At 43.5% G+C, this 17,964-nt stretch overlaps 1 protein-coding gene across 7 annotated transcripts in view; it reads left to right on the top strand.

Annotated features, from left to right (window-relative positions):
* Positions 1–17,964, top strand: part of lratb.1 (lecithin retinol acyltransferase b, tandem duplicate 1) — a 309,269-nt gene that overhangs the window by 241,613 nt on the left and 49,692 nt on the right. For all 7 annotated transcript variants that reach the window (XM_070871411.1, XM_070871414.1, XM_070871416.1 and 4 more), the window contains 2 exons: positions 6,697–6,736; positions 9,713–9,764. In XM_070871411.1, coding sequence (XP_070727512.1) covers positions 6,697–6,736; positions 9,713–9,764 — 92 coding nt within the window. The remainder of the gene's footprint in view (positions 1–6,696; positions 6,737–9,712; positions 9,765–17,964) is intronic.

The raw sequence follows: 17,964 nt of genomic DNA, 5'->3' as shown, positions 1-17,964 counted from the left end.
TAACATTATGGGCTAGACTTTCCATTGGGTTTGCCCCACTACCGCTCAGTTACCGCCCATTTAACCGCTAAGATTTAGTCTAACGCCTATATTTGATTAAAAATGGAAACTAACGCCCATTTATCGCCGGCATAAGTTTCGGCATACAGTTAATGCCGAGAATTAGCTGAACCGCCCGCCCATATTTTTTTTTTAAATTCTGATGTCATCACTCATGCACCGCCCAGAAGACCGTGTATAATGGAAACTAACGTCCAAATACTGCCCAGAATATCGCCGAGTGTTACTTTTGGCATCTCGCCCATGTACCGCCCAAATAATCGCTTGCCCAAAAAAAGCTCAAAAAAAGCTGCACTCACCTGATCTTAACCAAGCGGTATGGACGCCATTTTGTAATGCTTAGGACTTTTCATAAAAGGCTGCTTCAAGTTCATGGGAGCTTTGAAGTAATTCGTGAGTGCTTTTAAGGTGGTTTTAAAATCTCTTGACAACCATCTAATCATATTGTGGTGAATTTTCATTTTTTATTGAGTTTTTAGAGGACAATTTAATAATTCTGAATACATGTAAATAGGGCATTTAGTAATATAATGGGGCCTGTAACTTCTCAGCCAGTATTGATGACTATTCACATGCTGCAGGTTAGAGATGGGAGAAAGTTCATTGAAGAACATTATGTGCCCAATCAAAGAGGTAACAGACTGCTGAGGAGGAGGAGACCTTACACCCAACACACTTACAGGGATAAGCGGTCATACCTGGACTTGTCCGATAGGTTGCGCTTCCGAAAGGAGGTCATCAATGAGATATGCCAGCTGGCAACATTTGCGGTATCTCTCAGCACGCTACACATTGCTGCATTCGACAGGTGACTGAAGCCCTTTACACATGCAGGATGGACTTTATAAGCTTCCCTAAGACCAGGGAGGCACAGACTGAGAGGGATTTGGGTTTCTCGAGAATAGCAAACTTCCCCAAGGTGCAGGGAACAATAGACTGTATGCACATCGCCATGCGAGCACCTTTTCAGGATGCAGAGGTGTTTCGGAATTGAAAGGGATTCTATTCCCTGTGCAACTTGTTGTCGACCACTAACAAATAATCATGGCAGTAAATGCAAATTTTCCGGGGAGCATCCATGATGCGCACATCTTGCGTGAGAGCACTGTCTCTAATCTGTTTAAGAGTCAGCCACAAGGTCACGGTTGGATGCTTGAGGATAAAGGATATGGCCTTGCCAGTTGACTGATGACCCCGCTGCGTAAGACCCAGACAAAAGCCGAGAAGCGCTACAACAAAAGCCACATAGCCACACGCAATATCATTGAAAAGAATTGGAGTGCTTAAACAGCGCTTTGGATGCCTGGACCACTCAGAAGCCGAATTACAATACCATCCTGAGCAGGTCGCTCAGTTCATTGTAATGTGCTGCATGTTGCATAACTTAGCTATCAGGAGGGGACAAGAATTGCCAGATGGGACTGCCGGTCCGCCTCAGGAGAGAGGAGGTGGACGAAGACCTCAGGCAGGACAATCAGGCTGGAGTTGAAACCATGCCCCTACCCCACCCAAGACCACAGGAAAGCCTCGTGGTAGTTACGCAGCTGCAAGACTGTTGTGTCAGCAGCTCAGAAATGAACGCCTTGCTTGAACTAACGTTGGTGGTAGTTACGCAGTTGCAAGACTGTTGTGTTCGCAGCTCAAATTAATGCTTTGCATTACGTTGGTGACAGTTACAGTTACAGTTGTGTTACATTACGTTTCATTTTTGCCTTTCCTGGCCTGACTTACCAGTGTTTGCAAACTTTGTATATACTTAACGTTTATGTTATTTGAAGACACTGCGCAACAATGTTAAGTTGAATAAAACATTTTAAATGTTGATACAAGTTTTCAATACTTTTTTTAAACAAACACCATTAACAGTTAACATCCTGTACCCACCCCCCCACCCCAACCAACAGTGAAAATTTAAAAAATAACAACAAATATTATTAACAGTCAACACCATGTACCCCCCCACCCCCACCCCAACAGTGAAAATGTTTTAAATGACAAATAAGAATAACAATAAAAACAACAACATACTTTAAAAAAACAATTATAAACGTAACAAACACTCACCCAACAGTCAACAAATTTTTTAACAACAATAAGAATCTCTACCCTCCCTACCTACGGCCACGCTTCTCCTTTCCTTTACCCCCCGCCCCCCCCCCTCATCTGAACCCCACTTCTTCCCCTCCAAACTCCAAGCCGCCTTGTAGCAGAGCACCTCGAGCGCTGCTGCTGTGTGGGGGGCTGACGGCAGCTTAACATATGGGGCTGGAGATGGAGAGAACGTTTCCAGGAAATGTCCACCGAGTCAGAAGCAAGAGCTTCCTCCTGACTCGCATATGTCAGTGGCAATGGTGGTATGGCACCTTGGGGTGCAGTGCCATATTCCGGGACCACTGGCTGCCCTCCATGGTCTCGGCTATTCTCTCCATCACTGCTACCATCCACAACATCTCCTGCGAGACTATCACAGTCAGAGCGGCAACGTGGCCAGTTAACCCGCCCATTGCCTGGAAGAGCTCTCGACCTATGTCGACGCTTGTCCTGGACAGATTCACCACGTCCACACTTAAATCTGTCGGTCTTGGAGCAGTCCGACCTTGCCGAACCAACCTCCGCGCAGGATGCCCTGCTGTAAGGAGCTTTGCCCCGCTACTTCCTCGGTGGAAGAGGACGTGGCTGCAGGAACGCACGATGAGACTGTTGCAGGCTCCTTCTCCACCTCCTCTTTATCCTCGGTGGATAGGAGGACCTGCAGAAGGACAGGAGAGGCTTTTGCCTCCTCGCCTCCGGAGACACCAGGTGAAACCACGGGAACCTGGGGATCCTGCGAAGGCTAATGAGCCTAGGGAACCTGGAGAGCCTGTGAGGCCTGGTGACCTAGAAAACATAAATGAGATTAGTAGAAGAGAAGGGGATGCCAGGGTCACATGAGAATGCTTACGCTACGCAGGCATATGTAGGAGGAGCAACACTACTGCTATAAATATACTGAGAGACATCACATATAATTAACATCATGATAGTACAGAATCTGCATTGCATTACAATGATATTTCATGATCCCATCATTAATTAAATAACATGACATAACATTAGATCAATCATACATTATACTGAAATGACATTAAATTACTTTAAATCACCAATGGTTTATACATTATTCACGTGGCACGGGTTCAGCACCACCACTGGTGGCCGACCGGTTGTGGACCGCCACTAAGGCCAACGCTCGCTCCTCGACGTCCATCAGCAGGATCAGATCTGCTGGTCCTCCACCAGTATCGTCACTATTCCGATCAATTCTTCGAAAGCTTCTTCTGCAAAGGTGTCACGAGCATGGCATAAGATCATTGCCTAAGTACTATTACAGATATGACAGATATCAGACTACTAACAGATATCAGATTATTATTATTACTATTACACAACACAACACACACAGCACAACATGCAGAATACACAGACAATTCCCAATTAGTCATCTCCCATGCTATTCATCGTTAACATTATCTGCTAATCTGCTTCATATGCAATTAAATGTATGGTTATATCTACAGTCTGAGAATAACTTTAATAAGATTGAGGTTAGGATTACACGCATGACACCAAGATTACCCACCTAACTACAAGCCAGCAAATCTACATTTGAATTAATCATTGCATCATTACAATTTATTAAATAAATTTGCCAGAACCAACAAGGTCGTTCCAGCGCTTGCGCCACTGGTTAGGCTCTTTCACTTCATGTGTAGTTGAGGACACAACTTCTGCGATCTCGCACCAAATCCTCTGATATACCCTGGGGGGTGGTTTTCCATGTAAATGGGGCCCATCGGTTCTCTACCTCGGAGACATAGAAACATAGAAAATAGGTGCAGGAGCAGGCCATTCGGCCCTTTGAGCCTGCACCACCATTCAATATGATCATGGCTGATCATGCAATTTCAGTACCCCATTCCTGCTTTCTCTCCATACCCCTTGATCCCTTTAGCCTTAAGGGCCACATCTAACTCCCTTTTGAATATATCTAACGAACTGGCCTCAACAACTTTCTGTGGTAGAGAATTCCACAGGTTCACAATTCTCTGAGAAGAAGTTTCTCCTCATCTCGGTCCTAAATGGCTTACCCATTATCCTTAGACTGTGACCCCTGGTTCTGGACTTCCCCAACATCGGGAACATTCTACCTGCATCTAACCTGTCCAATCCCGTCAGAATTTTATATGTTTCTAAGAGATCCCCTCTCATTCTTCTAAATTCCAGTGAATATAAGCCTAATCGATCCAGTCTTTCTTCATATGTTAGTCCTGCCATCCCTGGAATCATTCTGGTGAACCTTTGCTGCACTCCCTCAATAGCAAGAATGTCCTTCCTCAGATTAGGAGACCAAAACTGAACACAATATTCAAGGTATGGCCTCACCAAGGCCCTGTACAACTGCAGTAAGACTTCCCTGCCCCGTACTCAAATCCTCTTGCTATGAAGGCCAACATGCCATTTGCCGCCTTCACCGCCTGCTGTACCTGCATGTAAACTTTCAGTGACTGATGTACCATGACACCCAGGTCTCGTTGCACCTCCCCTTTTCCTAATCTGTCACCATTCAGATAATATTCTGCCTTCCTGTGTTTGCCACCAAAGTGGATAACCTCACATTTATCTACATTATACTGTATCTGCCATGTATTTGCCCACTTACCTAACCTGTCCAAGTCGCCCTGCAGCCTCATAGCATCCTCCTCACAGCTCACACTGCCACCCAGCTTAGTGTCATCTGCAAACTTGGAGATATTACATTCAATTCCTTTGTCTAAATCATTAATGTATATTGTAAATAGCTGGGGTCCCAGCACTGAATCTTGCAGTACCCCACTAGTCACTGCCTGCCATTCTGAAAAGGATCCATTTATTCCTACTCTTTGCTTCTTGTCTGCCAACCAGTTCTCTATCCATGTCAATACATTACCCCCAATACCATGTGCTTTAATTTTGCACACTAATCTCTTGTGTGGGCCCTTGTCAAAGGCCTTTTCAAACTCCAAATACACCACATCCACTGGTTCTCCCTTGTCCACTCTACTAGTTACATCCTCAAAAAATTCTAGATTTGTCAAGCATGATTTCCCTTTCATAAATCCATGCTGACTTGGACTGATCCTGTCACTGCTTTCCAAATGCGCTATTACATCTTTAATAATTGATTCCAACATTTTCCCCACCACCGATGTCAGGCTAACTGGTCTATAATTCCCTGTTTTCTCTCTTCCTCCTTTTTTAAAAAGTGGGGTTACATTAGCTACCCTCCAATCCATAGGAACTGATCCAGAGTCTATAGAATGTTGGAAAATGACCACCAGTGCATCCACTATTTCTAGGGCCACTTCCTTAAATACTCTGGGATGCAGACTATCAGGCCCTGGAGATTTATCGGCCTTCAATCCCATCAATTTCCCTAACACAATTTCCTGATTATTAAGGATTTCCTTCAGTTCCTCCTTCTCGCTAGACCCTCGGTCCCCTAGTATTTCCGGAAGGTTATTTGTTTCTTCCTTAGTGAAGACAGAACCAAAGTATGTGTTCAATTGATCTGCCATTTCTTTGTTCCCCATTATAAATTCACCTGATTCTGACTGCACGGGACCTACTTTTGTCTTCACTAATCTTTTTCTCTTCACATATCTATAGAAGCTTTTGCAGTCAGCTTTTATGTTCCCTGCAAGCTTACTCTCATACTCTATTTTCCCCCTCCTAATTAAACCCTTTGTCCTCCTCTGCTGAATTCTAAATTTCTCCCAGTCCTCAGGTTTGCTGCTTTTTCTGGCCAACTTACATGTCTCTTGGATTTAACACTATCCCTAATTTCCCTTGTTAGCCACGGTTGAGCTACCTTCCCTGTTTTATTTTTACGCCAGACATGGATGTACAATTGTTGAAGTTCATCCAGAGCAGCATTGGCCTCCTCGGTGAAGCGCTTGGCGCACCTTCGTCCGCCCATCTGCTCTCCCACCTCACCCCTTCGGCCACCTCCTCCATCTCTACATCACTCATAATAACTTCCTCAACACTATCAATATTCTCCATTTCTTCAATAATACTCGACACCGGCTTCTACAATAACCTCCTCTCTCACTCTCTTCTACGCATGTGCAGATGACCCCTCACCTCCCGAATCGCGGGAAAAGCCCGTTGCTATGGAAGCCGGCCTTGCACGATGGAATAAATCACTAACGCCCATTTAACATCGCTACGGCTAACACCCAAGTAAAAAAGTGGAAACTAGCGGGTTTTAAAATGGGTGATTTTTCCGGCGATGACGAAAAATAATATTATCATTAACACCGGAAATATCGCCCATTTTGGGCGATCTGGACAGCAATGCAAAGACTAGCTCAGAATCCCACTTAAATTTCTTTCTGCTGAATATGTTTTACTTCATTAAATTTCTTAAAGTCTATATTTATTTACATGTCATATTTAAACAGTGATGCATTTGAACAGAGACATTTGTGTTTCTAAAGCAGTGAATTTTTGCTTCAAAGAATTCAAGCACAGGCTTATCAAATGTGAAACTGAAGAACTTTCAGTATTGGTTAGAAATTCCGATTGTATACAAATATTTTATTTTGTTTTGTGCAGCTCCGGGTCTAACTGGAATTGTTGGAGGAAGACCCAAAGTGTGAGTATGCCAGCTTAGCAAATATGTAAATATAATTAGTTCAGACATGAAATTTATTACGCAAATGTATGGAACTAAAATTTTAATACATACTGGGATCTAAGAATGAAAAGTATTATAACATAGCAAACTTTTCCGCTGTATAAAAACTAACAGTTTCATCAGATCACAGACATCTGTGAATGCTACTTCTAGTTGTTTTTAAACTTTAAACTCCACTCAGTAAAAGAGTGCCCTTCTTTGAAATTATAAGATGCCTGAAAATTGAATTCCAGATAGGTAACTCTTTGTATGCCTAGTGCATTAATTTAGTGGCCATTTCTCATACCATGTGAGTAAGGGAATTTTTAGAAAAAATATCAGGGATCCTAAACAACAGCACTCAACTAGAGGCCTTTAACCTTTAAATTCTGCTGTCTTATTTGTTATTGCATATGTGTTAGCAGTTGTCTTTGGAGAACAAATAGAAAGAGATCCATATAGTCCAGGCCTCTGCCTTCAAAATCCACAGTAGCAGTTCTCAGGCACCATCGGAGACATGTAGTTTGACTCGCTTTTATTAAAATGTGCCATCTACTACACATCTACTGCCCATGGCACACAATTGGTGTACAAGTACTCTTAGTATTGGTACTTACTAAAGCACCTATGGTAGAGTATAGGATCAATTCACAATGTGTTGCAAAGCAGATTAATAGTGAGTAAATGTTAAAAAACACAATGGTTGCAGATGGTGTGTATGGAATGCAACACAGCAGATGTGTAGCTTGATTCTATTTATAGCATAAGCTAAAACATCTTGTGGATCTCATTTTAATGTGAGTTTAATTAAGTGGTGCACCAATTTAGCTTTAACTAGTGTAGTTGTACAAAAATGTCTTCCCCATTCTAGGCTAGAAAGTACTTGTAATATACTCTTTACGACATCACAAACACACTACACACAAGATGACTGTCACATGACCCTTTTATTGTATTTACATTACCACAGTAGTCCACTAGGTGGAGCTCTATATTACAGTACTGCTGATGATACTTGCAGGCAAATGCTCAATAAATAAATAAGTGTTAACACTGCCATTAAAATGGAAGACAGGAATGTCATATTATTTTGCCTGTTGTTATCACCAACAGTGCTTCCCAGCCTTGAATAAGGAAGACATGTTTATACAGTTACACTAGTTACAAATCAATTGGTGCACCGTTTGATTAAAATGCAACATTTTATATCACATTAAAATGAGATCCATAAAACGTTCTAAAGTTTTTGCTATAATTAGAATCAAGCCACAGTTCAGCAGTGTCATTGTATTCCAAATTTATCTTCTGCATCCATTTTGTGTACCAAAAAATAACTTATTGACTGATATCAGACGTAACCTAGAAATTCTGTGGGCTCATTAATGGCAGTTATCCCAATTTTAATGAGTGAAATTATTTTATAGCAAAGCCCAACAGTTTGCCCACTGTTCTGTCTATACCATGTGTTCGTTTGGTAAAGTAATTTGTTTTTTTGAATGAAAAGTTGGTGATGCTCATGTCCTGGTGACCTGGGGTCAGGTGACATCAAGTATGGATCTGAAATAACTTGCTGAATGTATTTTAATACATACTGAATTGGTGCCAGTTGTGCAGGATTTTAAGGGCATTTCTTAACTGTGTCATACCAATTAGGGATAGAATGAAAAAAGATTGTTATGCAATTTTACTGAATTTGAACCTATGTCAAAAGGACACTGGTGTAATCTATCGTGTCACCCAGTGTTCTAAAATCAAATGAGATAAGGGGAGATGGAGAACAGGTGGTTCATAATCTATTTGCATAGGTTAGACTTGCAGTATCGGAATCCACTTTGCTTATGTATTTACACTCACTAACGCAGAATGTTTTTGTACCCTATTTTTATTTTACAACTTTATTTTCTCCACTGCTTTTGGGTGTCCCTTCCTTCTCTGTACTATGTCCTGCCCCCCAGATTAAAGCAGCCAAATAAAACTTGTCACTTCGATCTATTCATGATTCCATTCCATTACTGCTTATCTTCATTATGCTGCCAAACCACTTGCTCTGCTTTCAGCATGCAGCTTTCAAAGAATACAGTAAGGCAGTAATGCAATTAGAATTCAGATGATAAATGAATGAGAACACAGATACTGCAAGTTATGATGTCCTCTAATATTCTGGATTTGTAACTGGAATTCCCTTCCTTAACCTCTTCACCTCTTTCTTCCTTTCAGACACTCCTTAAAACCTACCTCTTTGACCAAGCTTTTGTTTCCACCTTTGGCTCAATGTCAATATTTGTCTTATAACATTCCTGTGAAGTCCCTTGTGACATTTTACTCCATCAAAGGCACTATATAAATGCAAGTAGTTGTTGTTAACTGCCTTATAATATACATTCTGTTATCTGTTATGGTATATTTATCCAACTAATGAATCAACATTTCTATGCTATAAAAAGTTTTGTTTTTATTTCTGTGAAGTTTCAAGATTTTTTTCTTGCCAATTCTTTCCTCTCATCTCCTGAAAGTGCTGGGATACAATTCCAGGGGCCACATGACCTCTGGTACTGCTCACTAATAGCCACTGTTCATATGTATGCTTTGATAATCAGCAGGTTATTGGTCCAAAAGGGGTCAATCCTGATATTAATACGTGACATTAGCGGGAGCTAATCAGAACATGCCCCACCCTAACTGAGTTAAGGACAATTGTTGCTGTCCAAATGCCATCCAGCTGAAATCAGCTAACTCTGCACAGAATGGTGATTGAATTGGAGATCTTCTGGTGTGTATGGCTCTTCTGCTACCTTAACTAGCTGAGCCATTGCGAATCTACAAGTTTAAAGATTTTAATTTGAAATATTCATTCTACAGTGCTATACAATTTTAAAAAATCTAAAACTTATATAAATTGTACTTTCATAATTTGGTGTAAACCAACTCTAAGTTATTTCTTTATTTTATTCATAGGTCTCCTGTGCTGAAGCCATTCTTCTTTTTACATCCAAAACAGAATGTTACGGTATAGTAATAGTGTTAAACATTCTGAAATACCAAACCAAGTGAGAGGCTCTGCAGTAAAACATGTTCGGTCTACACTATCCAAATTAAATCTAACTTGCAGATTGACATCATGAATTATGTGTATAGTCTGGGACCAATGTTCCCCCTAATTTTTTTTAGGTGCGTGGCCCAGTTAAGGTGCTGCATGACCCATTCACAGTTTCATGCATGTGCGAAATTTAACATGAGAAAAGCCAGTCCTTTGGGAGCTTGGGGAGTAAGTTGTCTGGTACCCCTTTTTATTAAAAAAAATCTGATTTCACATACAATTTTAGATTATTTAAGCATCCAGTGCAATCATCCCTGAGTCAGAAGGTTGTAGGTTTATGCCTTGATTCCATGGCCTGTAGTTTCCGGTCGATTGTGCTGTTTTTTTCGGTGCAATCCGCCCAAATCAGCATAACCGGTGCATGATCGCGGAATTTTAAGCGCAAATTACATTCAGTGTAACTCAAGTTTCTGCGATCTTTTGCGGTAGTTTTAAAAATATTGCGCTAGAGGCCGGCCCCACCCACAAACTGGGCCACGCCCTCAGATCGAAGTAATCACCATTGAAAGTTTCCACTAATTGCACTCGTTTACGGGCTTTTGAGGAAGCTCTAAAAATTAAGCTGGTTCTTTTGAGTGCATGGACTCCAATAGGAATGTTTTAAAAGCTTCTGAATATATATATTTTTAAATTTATTGGGCCCAAGTTTGCCCCCAGGGTTAGAACGGCGCATCGCCGTGTGATGCGCCAACTTTTTAGAACAGAAACGGCGCCTATTATTTACCTTGGTATTCTCCGTCCGGTTGATCCAGGCCCTTGGCGTAGCGCAGCAGAATGCTTGGGGGGCGGAGCCAGGTCCCGGCGATGAAAACAGTGCCAGGACCTCTGCATATGCGCGCTAGAGTGTGCGCGCATGAGCAGTAGTTCCAGTCCCCCGAGGCTGCGTGGGAGGGGCCCGAAGCACGCTGCCCCTAGCCCTGGCCGAATGGGCTCATCGGGCGAAGATCGGACTCAGGCCTCCTTCCCCCCCTCCCGTTCAGCTCCCGCTCCCTCCTCCCGTTCAGCTCCCGCTCCCCCCCTCCCGTTCAGCTGTTCCCCCTTCCTCTCCCTCCCACCCTCCACGTCGTCGGGTCCGCCCAAAATACTCCGTGGGAGCCCGGCGGCAGCGGCGGGACCCGTTCAGCCTCCCTCCCTTCCCCCCCCCTCCTTCCCTCTGCTGTTCAGACCCCTTCCCCCTCACTCCTCTCACTCCCCCCTCCTCTCCCCCTCCCCCCCCGCCCTCCTCTCCCCCCTCCCCTCCCCTCCTTTCCCCTCCTTTCCCCTCCCTCCCCCCTCCTCTTCCCTCCCTCCTTTCCCCTCCCTCCCCCTCCTTTCCCCTCCCCACCCTTCCCCCTCCTCTACCCCCTCCCCCCTCTTCTCCCCCTCCCCCCTCCTCTCCTACTCCCCCCTCCTCTCCCCCTCCCCTCCCCCTCCCCACTTCCTCTCCCCCTCCCCTCCCCCTCCCCTCCCCCTCCCCACTTCCTCTCCCCCTCCCTCTCCCCTCCTCTCCCTCCCCTCCCCCTCTTCTCCCTCCCCTCCCCCTCCTCTCCCTCCCCTCCCCCTCCTCTCCTCTCCCCTCCCCCCCCCCTCCTCTCCCCTCCCCTCTCCTCTACACTTACTCCATTCTAAGTTAGTTTGGAGTAAGTTTTCGCTGCCTAAACTTGCAAAACAGGCGTAAGTGGCTGGACACGCCCCCTTTTGAAAAAAAAATCTGTTCTAAAATGGAACTATTCTAACTCACTCGAACTGGAGCAAACTAAATGCCGAGAATTGCAAGTTCTAAGATGCCCCATTCTAAACTAGTTGCTCCAAAAAAATAGGAGCAACTCAGGCCGAAACTTGAGCCCATTAAAACTACCCCAATATAACTAGAAAATGATCCTGTTTATTTTTTTAAGTCATTTTCAGTGGTGGTTTGACACGGTGATTAAAAATACTTATCTTTTTGTGATAAACCCATTTTTCGCTGTATTAATAAAACAGCAACTAGTTATCAACCTTAAATATATCAAGGAATTTTTTTTTGAAACAAAATTATTTTTTTAAATGACAATTGAAAGCACTGCCAATTGCGATGATTCATGGCATTATATTTAAGACAGAGATCGATAAATTTTGGGATATTAAGGGAATCAAGGGATATGGGGATAGAGCAGGAAAGTGGAGTTGACATAGAAGATCTGCTTCCACAGCTCTCTGGGGTAGAGAATTCCAGAGATTCACCACCTGCTGAGTGAAGGAATTTCTCCTCGTCTCAGTCCTAAATGGTCGAACCGTTATTCTGAGACTGTGACCTCTGATTCTAGATTCCCAGCCAGAGGAAACATCCTCCCTGTATCTACCCTTCAAGCCCCGAAAGAATTTTCTTTGTTTCAATGAGATCACCTCTCATTCTTTTAAATTCTAGAGAATATAGGCCTAGACTACTCAATCTCTCCTTACAGGACAATCCCCGCATCCCAGGAATCAGTCTGGTGAACCTTCGTTGCACTCCCTCTTTGGCAAGTATATCTTTCCTTAGGTAAGGAGACCAAAACTGTACACAATACTCCAGGTGCAGTTTCACCAGAGCCCTATATAATTGCAGTAAGACATCTTTACTTTTATACTCAAATCCTCTTGTAATAAAGGCCAACATACCATTTGCTTTCTTAATTGCTTGCTATACCTGCATATTAACTTTCAGTGATGTGTGTACAAGCACATGCAGGTCCCTCTGAACACCAACATTTCCCAATCTCTCGCTGTTTAAAAAATACTGTTTTTCTATTTTTCCTACCAAAGTGGACAACTTCACATTTCTCCACATTATATTTCATTTGCCATGTTCTTGCCCACTCACTTAGCCTGTCTATATCCCTTTGAAGCCTCTTTGTGTATCATCCTCACAACTTACATTCCCACCTAGCTTTGTATCATCAGCAAGATTGGATAGATTGCATTTGGTCCTCTCATCCAAATCATTGATATAGATTGTGAATAGCTGAGGCCCAAACACTGATCCTTGCGGTACCCCACTAGTTACAGCCTGCCAAACCAAAAATGACCCGTTATTCCTACTCTCTGTTTTCATCCGTTAACCAATCCTCAATCCATGCTGGTATATTACCCCCAATCCCAAAAGCCCTAATTTTGTTTAATAACCTCTTGTGTGGCACTTTATCGAATGCCTTCTGAAAATCCAAATACACCACATCCACTGGTTTCCTCTTATCTATTCTGCTAGTTGTGGCTGAGTGGGTAGCACTCTTGCCTCTGAGTCAGAAGGTTGTGGGTTCAAGTCCCACTCCAGGGACTTGACAAAAAAATCTAGACTGACAGTGCAATGCTCACTGTCAGAGGTGCCGTCTTTCGGATAAGACGCTAAACTGAGGCCACGTCTGCTCTCTCAAGTGAATGTAAAAGATCCCATGGCACTATTTCGAAGAAGAGCATAGGTGTTATCCCTGTTGTCCTGACCAATATTTATCCCTCAATCAACATAACAAAGAAACAGATTATCCGGTCATTATCACATTGCTGTTTGTGGGAATTTGTGTGTGCGCAAATTGGCAGCCGCATTTCCTACATTACAACAGTGATTACGCTCCAAAAGTACTTCATTTGCTGTAAGCGCTTTGAGACATCCGGTGGTAGTGAAAGGCATAATATAAATCCAAGTTTTTTGATTTTAGTCACAGCCTCAAAAAACTCCGAACAGATTTGTCAAACATGATTTCTCTTTCATAAATCCGTGTTGACTTTGCCCAATCCTATCCTTATTTTCTAAGTGCCCTGTTACCATGTCCTTAATAATAGATTCTAGCATTCACCCTACTACTGATATCAGGCTAACTGCTCTGTAGTTCCCCGTTTTTTTTCTCCCTCCTTTCTTAAATAGCGTGCTTACATTTGCTACCATCCAAACCGCAGGAACCGTTCTAAAATCTGTGGAATTTTGGAGGATGACAACCAATGCATCCACTATCACTATAGTCACCTCTTTCCAAATCCTAGGATGTAGGTCGTCAGGTCCAGGGAATTTATCGACTTTTAGTCCCATTAATTTCTCCAGTATTATTTTTTGACTAATACTAATTTCTTTCAGTTTCTCATTCTCTTGGTTCTCCACTATTTCCGGGAGGGTTTTTTGCCTCTTCTTCCGTGAAGACAGACACAAAGGGCCCGAACTTGGTCAAAGCCAAGGGCTGCCCAAGTACCACCCAAAGGACCACCGAGAGACCTGCCGATACTTTGCCAGGAAGATTCCTCTAAAAGATATGCCAGTACCGCCCGGCAGCAAAGTAACAACTTACGCCGTGATTCTGGGCAGCAGCGGGCGGGAGCTCCCAATCTCGGCGGCAAATGCGATCCTCGCCAAAGTGCTGCCGAGGATTGAGTCAGGCCCAGGGAGGGGGGAGCACATGGTAATAAACATTTTCACCAAAAAAAACACTGGAAGACTTCGCACCAATGTTTTTGTTCACATTGGGAACACAGGAAAATTTACTTCTTACTGAGCTCACTTTCTAAATGGAACGCCATAAGAAGTTTTGAATTCAGATAGAAAGTCACATGAGCATATTGGAGGCCAATCAAAACCGCATAATATTACGCAGCTGGATTGTTGCTGGGGCATCATCCGTCACAAATTCATATTCTAAAATGCTGAAGGGGTCTGAGCTTGTAATCGCTTGGATACCTGGATAAATCCATTATGTTATACTGAGGCACAAGTGCACTGGTGTAGGTTGGCATCACCTTGGGACCAGATTAAAAATCGGTTTGTTTGCTTTTAAATAAAATTATGTTTTGTATCACTTTGGGGCCCCTTTTCTGTACTGTTCCGAAATTTGTTTCTCTACAATTTGCAAGGATGACATGAAATTACTACCTATTTTTTTTCCAGCTCTGTTCAGAGAGTTTTGAATTAAAGCAACTTAATTATATGAAGGAAATGCTTACAGAGCTTGTGCGAGAGAAAAACATCTGATGATTTTTTGCTTACTTAAATGGGGCAAGCAATTTTTTAATACTTGGTTACACTTATCACAATTAAGAAAAGTACTTTTGTAAGCTAAGTTGAGTTTAAAAAAAGTTGTTCATAGCAGGATAGAGTTGTAGTGACAAATAATGATGTATATCAGGAAAAATTAATCAGGGAGCTGCTAATAAATAATGAAGTGTGAAAATTATAGAGTAGTACAGCACAGAAGGAGGCTATTGGGTCCAGAGAGTCTGTACTTGCTCTTTCTAAGAGCAATTCTAAGAATAAAAGGGAAGGTCTTTGATTGGGTGGAAGGCAGAAGAGGTTAAGGAGCTAAAATCGCTTCTTTCCTTAAGGCCTCTTAACACCGAAAAGCGGCGGACACGCTGCGGAGTGCAATGGCCGCCAATTTTTCGTGTAATGGCCGCCATTATCAAAATTCCGCTCCCATTTTATTGCGGCAGTGACCCGCTTCTCCCCTACTGCTGCTGATCCATGTTAAGTGCGTCATCACAGTGCACATCACTGACCTATCCCACCCCCGACGGCGAAATTCCGCCGTGAAAACCTTCGGCCTGCTCGGTGATGCCAAAACCTGTTTTTTCCCGGTGGTCCAGTGAGGTTTGGCCTTCTGCAATGGTAGTGTCATCCAACTGCTATGTCGGCCCGACAATTATGCTCCCAGGTTCGGCGCTGCTGGCCTGGCCAAAACCCTCCCTGGTGGCCCAGGGGACCAAAATTTTAAGATCGCAAAGGCTCTCCCCTTTAAGTGACGTCATCACAGCGGCCACACTGCACCACCCCCAACTTCCGCCACTCTAGTGTTGCCAGCGCCGCATAACCGTCCCCACTAAGAGCGACTTCTGGATCTGAATTTTAAAAAAACAACAAAGAGCAGAATGTCTCTCAAGAGGCGACCTCAAGCACCGCTGCGGTAGAAACCATTGAAACAGGGTGCATGCGTCCCGTTTCGGCCGGGGGCAATTTCGGCCCCTAAGAGACAAAAGGGATGATGGGCAAAAATGAGATGGTCTTCATGTCTGAGCCAAAAGCTGTGATTTTTGGCATCTTACTTAACCACAGAGCACATTACAAACATACATCCATAACTGACTTCCAAACTTGCACTTCCAACAAGGGATGGGACCCAGTTAGTCCCACTCCCCCGCTCTTCCCTCATAACCATGCAATGTTTTCTCCTTCAAGTATTTATCCAATCCCTTTTGAAAAATAGCATTGAATCTATATCACCCTATCTTACAGTGCATTCCAAATCCTCACCGCTTGTTACATAAAAAAGGTTTTCCTCATGTTGCCTCTGGTTCTGTTGCCAATCATCTTAAGTCTGTGCCCCCTTGTTGTTGACCCTTCAGCCACTGGAAACAGTTTCTTTTTATTTACTCTATCTAAACCGTTTATGATTTTAAACACCTTTCTTAAATTCCCTGTTAGACTTCTCTGCTCTAAGGAGAACAATCCTAGCTTCTCCAATCTATCCACGTAACTGAAGTCCCTCATCCCTAGTGCCATTCTAGTAAATCTTTTCTGCACCCTCTCCGATGCTTTTACGTCCTTCCTAAAGTGTGGTGCCCAGAATTAGATATGATACTCGAGCTGGGCTGAACCAGTGTTTTATATAGGTTTAGCATAACTTGCTGGCTTTTGTACTCTATGCCTCTATTTATAAAGCCCAGGATCCCATATGCTTTATTAACTGTTAACCTGTCCTGCCACCATCAAAGATTTGTGCACGAACACCCAGGTCTCTATATTCTTGCAACCCCTTTAAAATTGTACCATTAGTATGTATGGTCTCTCCTCATTCTTCATATCAAAATGTATCACCTCACACTTTTCTGCATTGAAACTATTGGCAAAGTGGACTGATGTCATTTTAGCTGTCTAAAAAGAGGACTATAACATTTGAAAATCTCTCAGATTGAACCCCAAACTGTTCCTTAGTATGAATGAGGCATTAGAGTGTTGCTACCACATTTCGGCTCCATGCTGCAGTGTGCAGTCAAAAAAGATCTGCAAAAAAATCAAAGCATTATGATCCAGTTCAGAATGTGGTCCTCTCAAACCCTGCCCTTTGCACACAAAGTTTAAGTGTTGAGTTGAACTTTGTTGTTGTGTTAATCATTGAATCACGGGAAGACTTTGGGGCCGAACTTGGACTCACTGCCCGCTGCCACCGACTGCTGCCGACTTTTCTGGGCTGTCTCCTCTCCGAGCGAGTTTGGTGGAGACCTCCCGTCAGCGGGGAGGGAAGACCGCTGGGGACCGCTTGCTGACGTCCGCAGGCGCGTAACTCACTTAAGTGTCCTACCGTCCGCCGAGCTGCCAATTTGGTCTGGGCGGGAGTCCGCTGCAGCAGGGGAAAAATCCGCCGCATGGAGGCAGGTCGAACCTCAACGGTAAGTATGAAGACCTGCAAAAAAAGGTTGGTAAACGCTTCTTTATTTTTTTCCCAGCCATTCAGGTGGATGGGGTCCCCTGAAGGTATTTCAGTGTTTTTTTTTAATTTTTGTAAATTTTTATTTTTAGCTGTTTCCCCCCTCCCTGGGCCCGACTCAATCCTCAGCGGCACTTTGCCAAGGATTGCATTTGCTGCCGAGATTGGGATCTCCCACCCGCTGCCTCCCAGATTCAGGGCGTAAGTCGCTTTTTGCTGCCGGGCGGTCTTTCCAGGATTTTTCCATGAAACTCCCACCCAAAGTCTCGTCGGGTATCTCAGTGGTCCTTTGGGTGGCACTTGGACAGAATTTAAGCTTCCACCAAGTTCGGGGTCTTTGGGTTTGCCCTTTGGCACCTCGGCACAGGTTTGGGAGGATTTTCATGCTCTTTATCAATCACCAGGGTCAATTTCACAGTTTTCAAGCAGAAAAGTTTATATGTAAAGGGGGCTAATTCCACAATTAGGTGCTCCTAGCAAGGAGTAACATTTGGAGGGAGCATAGTTCAAGAAATCACAGGCTTGCGAAGTGTGAGTTTGCATCCATTATGGATAAATGGTGTCTGCAGGCCTGCAATTTCCTGACCTATCCTTGTGAGCAGTGCTCCTTGCTGGGAGTGCCCAGCCACATAATCAGCCTTGAAGTATCCTCAGTGTGTTATAATTTAAACACCATCTAATGTATTATATTGTTATAACTGATAAAATTG

This window comes from Pristiophorus japonicus, chromosome 2 (assembly GCF_044704955.1).
Source record: "Pristiophorus japonicus isolate sPriJap1 chromosome 2, sPriJap1.hap1, whole genome shotgun sequence".
In the NCBI taxonomy this organism is placed as follows: domain Eukaryota; kingdom Metazoa; phylum Chordata; class Chondrichthyes; family Pristiophoridae; genus Pristiophorus; species Pristiophorus japonicus.
This window is presented reverse-complemented; position numbering and strand designations above follow the sequence as displayed.